General features: G+C 35.9%; 1 protein-coding gene across 1 annotated transcript; it reads right to left on the bottom strand.

Annotated features, from left to right (window-relative positions):
* Nucleotides 1-609: 609 nt before the first annotated feature.
* On the bottom strand, nucleotides 610-6,777 carry LOC109108799 (chemokine (C-X-C motif) ligand 12a (stromal cell-derived factor 1)). Its single transcript, XM_019121907.2, has 4 exons — nucleotides 6,620-6,777; nucleotides 4,956-5,073; nucleotides 2,970-3,053; nucleotides 610-1,787 (listed from the first exon to the last, which is right to left on the bottom strand). The coding sequence occupies exons 1-4, from the start codon at nucleotides 6,684-6,686 to the stop codon at nucleotides 1,757-1,759; spliced, it is 300 nt and encodes a 99-aa protein (XP_018977452.2). The 5' UTR covers nucleotides 6,687-6,777; the 3' UTR covers nucleotides 610-1,756.
* Nucleotides 6,778-7,359: the final 582 nt, after the last annotated feature.

Genomic DNA, 7,359 nt, shown 5'->3' with positions numbered 1-7,359 from the left:
GAGAACATGTTGAAAAATGTTTATTAATAATATGGCTTTAACCACATTCTGAAATGGCACTTTTCAAAGAGTGCGTGATATAGATGTACTATACTGGCGGGGGCTATAACCCCGCATCCTGTGCACATTATGTTTCCTTGTAGATTTTGTGCCACAGGGTTGTGTTTGTGAGGTCTGGTTCTTTTAATGGCTCAACATAATGAAATTGGCAGTAATGTAACACAAATTCCATACACTAATTTTCCTTGGAGAGGTACAAGGCATTGACATACTTTGCTACTGTATATGTTTGGTGCTCACATTATGTGTATTCCTAGACAAAACAGCTGTCCAAGGGAAACATGAGACACACTTAGATGTTGAAAATTCTTGATTCATTTTTCACTGGGGGGATTCTGAGATGTCTTTTCTGATTACATTTTTTTGTTCCTCTATTTCAAAAGTCAGATATTTAGAAATTTATATTTTTATGTATCTATAGACATTTATTATTATGTACAGTTATTATGTTTAAATGAATACAATCTGACTGTTCTTAAACATAGTTGTCAAATATAAAAAAAATAAAAAATAAACCCACTCAAAATATATATAAAAAATATATATGTATATGATGCTGAAGATACAGATGTTTAATAAATTTGGCAATACAGTCATAACTATGTCTAAACACAGAAAACATTAGTCACTAGAACTATTCACTACGTAATGGACAATGTCAATGTCACAAGGGGTTATAAAGTGCAATGTTATATATAGGTAGTCATTAAATCAATTAGTTCTGCCTCAAATGTTCCACTTACACTGCTGTTTTTTTTTTAAGATTATCATGCTTTAAATTCAGTTTTTCATAATTGAATAAATGAATTAGCTCAATAGTACTTACAGAACACTGCTTTAAATTCACTAACCTCTACTTTGTTAACTGACGTTTCTAATGTTTCTTTTCATGACATAATTCTGCTGAAGGTGGAGCAATATTTAGTATATTGTGACACCAAGCTCTTTACGCACACTCTGATCGGTCAATTAACCTTTGCAAGCACAGATGTTTTGGTATCTACAGAACGTTGCAAAAGACTTTCTATTGGTGTTAAATGCCTTCCTATTACATAAAGTCATTCAAATAACCATTTGGGTTCATGTTTGTTTTGCAAAGTAACCCTGCCTTTCCAAGAACAGAAACAAGTGACTCTTTTTTTATATGCCATATAACGTTTACATGCAGTTTATGCCGTTACAGATGTCTAAGTTATGAACTAGTAAAATACATAACGAAATAGTAATGCCCTTATTTTTCTGTCAAAGCACTTGCATGCATATGAATTGTCAGAACTTCAGTCCTGCTAAAGTGAAGCCACATATTCTTTTACATCTGAGATTAAAATATATTTCAGAGTTTTGAATGTTTGCTCCAAAATATCTCAATGCCGTTCTGCCTAACCCAACATAACCCAACAAACAAGGAGCAAACACGACTCCAAAAATATCACTTTACTGTTTTAAGACGATATATAAAAAACATTGTATATACATCATACGTAAAAAAATACAGTCATACATATATAATTGCACTTGGCGCTAACAGAGGAGACTACATGGGTGGCGATGATGGTCTGGTGGTCTTTTGCAGAGTCATTTACTGGGGATGCATATTTGGCAGGTTAAGTGCTGGGTCAGCAAGCATGCCAGAGGACTATATGGTACATATCTGTGACGGTGGGCTGTCAGATTCTCTTGTCATCTGGCAGACTTCTTAGCTCTGCTGTTGTTGGGCTTTTTTCATTCTGCAATGAAGAGAAGCAAAACATCAGAATGAAAAAACTGTCATACCATAATGCTGGATAATTTAATGACTATTTTTTACTTAATGTGTTCATGACTTGTTAAGAGAAGCAGGACATTTTTAAATAGCCTGAATCTCCAGTGATTACAACAATAAACCTAAATTCTGCTTCTGGCAAGAATGTAACAGACATTTTGGTACTTTTATAGGCAATTTCTATTAGTAACTGCATTCTGTTAGTTTTAATTGTGCTGAAGCTGCAATTTGCTTAAAAAAAAAAAGCACCCAGAAACCATGTAAAATCCTCTATTTTCAACTAGTAGTGTGTAATTTTTGAGCCACTTATGTCACCAAACTGAATGATTGTTTAATGGAAAAAAAAAAAAAAAATATATATATATATATATATATTTATTTATTTGCTAATTTGGCCTAAAAAGGCTTGCCTACAGTTGTCTCAGTATATTAGGTTTGATGGGTGTTTTTTTTAATTACACATTGCAATTTTGACGGTACCAGCTACTGGTCTGCCATACATCCATAAGTCCCTTTATATTCCTCCACCCCAAATTCAATGAGTGTGCATGACAATCTTACAGCTAGCAGTGAAATGAAAGACAAAGACAACCAGTCCCCTGATCTAATACATCAAGCTTATGATCAGATGTGGGAAAATGTGTCTTCTCATGATTCAGTACAAAAAAATCTTGTTTGCTTTGTTTAGACATTTACGATAAAGATCAGCGGAGGAATTATTAAGGCAAGGCCACAAAGCCTGAACATGTTTTTCATTTGCTAGGCAGTAGCTGCTAATCTTGCACATCAACTTAAGATAAATATTTCACAGCACTATAAGCGGACAGAAACAATCAAAAGAAATCTGAGAAACAGACTGGGAATGGCTTTCGTGGGCATGCAGAGATATGTGAGAAACGAGAAAGACCAGTGTTTTAATGTATGGGTGACTTTTTGTCAGCAGAGACTATTACATAAACTATAACAATGAGACTTTGATATTTGATGCAGTGCACCATTTAATCTGGGATAAGTAAGTATAGTTTGGTTAACTAGAATAAAAGTGAATCTGTTAGGCCATTCATGGTGCATTTGAGAACAAGGCCCTGTATTTCGTATCCCGTTTCTCCCATTTCTCTGCTCCTGTTTGTCAAGAGGGTGTCCTTACTTGTTCATGGCACTCCTCAGGTACTGTTGCAGCCATTTGGTGTCTGGGTTAATGCACACCTCCTTGTTGTTCTTCAGTTTGGCACTGTGGGGGAAAAATGCAAGTTTTCATTATATGTTATTTGCATATATAAATATGATATCTTGGTGCTGAATTTTGAACTTTTTAGACATTCAGATTGCAGTATAAGAAATCAATCATTACTAAGTATAAAGCTACAAGGGCCCATTGTGAGTAGATTTTGAATGCAGTACAATAGAAACCCCATAGTAAGCATCTGCCATACAATAGCAGAACAGTTGTGCATTCAAGCTCAGCAAAGCAGTTAGTTCTCAGTCACGCCTCTCTCAAGTAAGTGATATTACACTGCAATTTCTCATCACCCTGAGTATTCTTTATCTGCATTTAAGTTCCTGTCTTCCGTACAGGTCTTAACGGATTGTTAGATTGTTATCACACTCTTCCTTGTAGCTCTCAGCAAAGAGATTAGATTATAGGTGTCTTGTCAGCACAGGCGAACCATTTGTTTTCAATTGGCTACAACTGACACAAACAAATCATTAAACTTTTTCCTATGTAAAGTAAAACCGAATTAGGTTAAAATGTAATTTCGGGGCAAATCAAGTTAAGTTTGACATTAATTAATATACAAATTGTATTTGTATTTCAATATTGAAAATTAGTTATTACATCCATGAAAACTTCCATCCATTCATTATAGTTGAATAGAATAATAATAATTTATTATTATTATTATTAATAAAATTTTTGGGTCTGCTTTGGTTATGTATGTTGTTGCTATAAATGCTTTCTAAGAAATGAATCTCTTTTAACCTGGGGTTTCTGGCAAACATCATAGCTTGTTACACACTCAAATGTTCTGCTGAACTTCTTATTCGTTGTCCTTCTCATAATCCTGTGAGTAAAACATTCCTAAAGGTCCCACAAATTAATGACACTACATAATAAAAATCCTTGAAAATTTCATGAAGATGAGAACATTGTTCAGAGATGAGGTTAGCTTTTAAAGAATGTGTCCACCATCATCATATCTGTATCATTTAATGTAATCAGTTCTTATCTTCAATTCACGGATCTCCTCTAATTTGGTTAGCTGACTCTTTTGAAGTAGCAGCAGTTTATCAGGGCCTGGCATTTGTTGCTCTATCTCGATCTAGTCAGCAGGAGTTTGAGAGGGTCTGGACTGTGAACAGCAGGTAGTAATTACTTCACAGCAAGCCAAGGCCAACAGCAAACACTGGTAGATAGTGTTACCAGCATCACTCATCAATGCAGATTTGAAGTATCAAGGGCTCTTGAGCTTTGGGAATCAGGTTCTGATCTACTCTCCAGGGCTTTGCCTTTGACTTTTATGTCAATCGTTGGTCATTCTGTGAATTTTGAGTATGACCAGCTGTTTTTATTTGGCTGACCATTTGACACAGTTTAAGCCTTTGTTTACACCTTGGTGAGCATTAACGGTATGGAAAATAAGCAAGGTTTGTAATGGAGTTTGTCACAGCACTGCCATTAATCTTTGTTAAAAATCCAAACAAAGCGGCTGTTTTGAACACTTCACTCAACATACAGGTGAAAACATACAGGGAGGATAGTTCTCATCAGCATGCATGCCTATGGTGTGTGGCTAAGCACATAATTTAAGTCCTTTACATGTGTGAGAAAGAGCTTGAAGAGGAACTCTTTCGGACCACTATGATGCCGTTTTCATGTACAAAATACAAATGCATCCATGCTTAAAGGTCCTACCCCCTCCTATAGCATTTCGCTCTGGATGTGTGCAATTGTAAGAGCCTGTCCAACAGTATAATGCCAGACAGGGGAGACCAATTCCTGCCCCATTCAGTGTCCCTTCAGTATTTGGACATTGATGGGGTGAAGTGATGTGTTTCTGGGTCAGGCAGACACCTCATCAGAGGCAGAGCTGCTGAGCGAGTTGGAAAGAGACACTTTAGTGTAGATACTCACATGACTTGGAAGGGGCAGTTTGGTGTGTGGAGGAACTTGAGCTCGCGAATGCTTCTCTGTGGGACTGTGTTGACTGTGGAACGGCACCAGCATCTCTCTACCAGGCTAATGGGCTTGGCTGGAGAAGAATTAAGAGAAAAAGAAAAGAGAAACTTAATTCAGCTGCTGCTGTGGTGCTTTTAATTTGGTGCATGTGAGCATTGGACAAAATCATGATGAATAATGAAGTTTGATGAGAAAATACACAAACGCAATCACCACAGATGTGCTTTGTAAAAGAAAACAGCATCCTTGACTAAAAATGAAACTTGAAAGATTTGTTTAATTTTCCAAATCTGTTGTGTAATCATTCTAGCTCCAAAGTAACTATTGCAACACTCTCTAATAACAACCAGCACAATTTGCTGAAACACTGAAGATGCGTTGTCCTCTAATGCCTTTTCTATGAAAATTTACAAAACAAGATTTATTTTATGATTTTTAGCAATGTATAAAAATCTATAATGTATAATTTAGTAATGTAATGTTTTAAGCAATATATTAAACGATATAACAGAACTGTGATATTGTTTGTTATGTGTTCTATACATTTTAATCGTAAATAAATATGCTTTCTAAATTCAGTTTATAATATTATAAGGTATAAACTTGGGTGATTGTATGTGCTGAGACATTTGAGTGTGCATTTATGAAGCAATTAAAGTAATTCCAATTGATGAGAAATGCTTAGTGCACTGATACTTTAAAACTTTATTTTTAACTAAATGCAGATTAAACTGACTGTATGCGCGCACATAAATTCTTTATTTCGATAGCTTTTACATTTTTGCACATTAAAGCGAGCGAGTTGTTATGGCAGCGCGGGGATTATTGTTCCATTTGGTTCTGTTACGCGCTCAAGGAAGCAGAGACTTCACAGCTCGAGCAGCTTTACATTGTATGTGAAGATTGCACGTACGCAAATACTTTAACGGACATTGCCCACTCACAAGCCCCCAGAGGTGTGAAGTACCTGCGACTTAACGGAGCTCTATCCACGTTAGTCCACTTGTAAAATGCTAATGACATCTCTAGTAATCTATTCTTATTATCATGTAAACGCGCGAGCCACAGTTAGAGCCGCGCGCACTGGCTCGATTGAAGTAAAGACTGGCGCTATGTCTTCGGTTCTGTTTTATCCCCTAATTTGTGGGTAATTAAAAGAAAACAAAGAGGGCGTCAATTACACACATTAATCAACGCCGTGCCAGCTTCTTTTCTGCCCTCCTTACTACATGCGTGTCAGTTTGTTATCTGGAATATGTGGAAAATCACGTACATTTCATGAAATTAAAATATAAAACCAACTGGTGCGAATGATCCACGTGTGTTTAAGAAACAAAAACTCGTAGGGTATTACATTTCTAATAAATAAAACCGTTTGAGTTTAATAAACACTTTAAATTTAATTGCGTAAATGCAATGAAATACGCGTCGTTTCACACACAGGTACACGTGTAGGTAAAAACCATTAATATTTTGAAGTTTGCAATATACTTGCAAATGTATTTAATGAACGGATTGCATTCTCGCCAATAATAGTGTACCAAAAATGCATATAAGCTTTATGCACAGTGCAAAAATAATGTATACATTTGCAAAGTATCTGTTAAACAATAACTCACCATTTAAAACCGGTGCATGCATGACGACCGCCATCAGAGCGAATATTACGATCAGTTTCACATCCATGTTTGCCGTGTGAAGAAGAGATCCGCACAATTTAGAATCCAGGAGCAACTGTGACAGCAGCAACTGCGTCTCTGACTTAAATCGATGCACAAGCTCTACTCCAGACACCCCCACCGATCTCCCACCTTCAAAAGGAGAAAGTGGGTGTTCCCACGATGATTTGTCAGCTATTGGCAGAAGGCCTACAGATAGCCTCTATTATTTTTTTTGGAACCAAATTAAAGTACTCGCCTTTTCAATGGAGCATTTTTTTTATTCATGATTTTGTCATATTTGAAGTTTTGTGATGAATATTGCAAAAATGAATATTGTGACCCATGACATGAGCATGCATTTATAAAACATTTTCTAAATATAGTTCAAAACATGGCAGGTTTTAGAAATGTAACATTTAAAACATTTCAAGAAAAAATGATTTAACATTAAAATGCTTTACGTGTTGGTTACACAATGGCTTTGATTAGGTAAAATAAACAAAAAGTCATGCAAAAAGTAATTTAAATAAATAAATATATCTGTGTTATTGTTTCATCTTACTCCTAAGAAGAAACAGAGAGAAAGTGAAAAAGGGAGAGCGAACAATTTTTATTTGGCCAGTACTTTCCACCAAGCCTTCCAGTTAAATCAGAGTGGGGTGACATTGATAGGGAAGGGGGTGTATAACAGGACACAG

This window comes from Cyprinus carpio, chromosome A13 (assembly GCF_018340385.1).
Source record: "Cyprinus carpio isolate SPL01 chromosome A13, ASM1834038v1, whole genome shotgun sequence".
NCBI lineage: Eukaryota > Metazoa > Chordata > Actinopteri > Cypriniformes > Cyprinidae > Cyprinus > Cyprinus carpio.
The sequence above is the reverse complement of the archived record's forward strand: the minus strand, read 5'-3'. Positions and strand labels throughout refer to the sequence as shown.

Coding starts and splice junctions, on each gene's coding strand:
- LOC109108799 (XM_019121907.2), bottom strand. CDS start 6,686: ATGGATGTGAAACTGATCGTAATATTCGCTCTGATGGCGGTCGTCATG. Junction 5,074..6,619: donor GCATGCACCGGTTTTAAATG/GTGAGTTATTGT, acceptor ATTCTTCTCCAG/CCAAGCCCATTAGCCTGGTA. Junction 1,788..2,969: donor CTGAGGAGTGCCATGAACAA/GTAAGGACACCC, acceptor TCTTCATTGCAG/AATGAAAAAAGCCCAACAAC.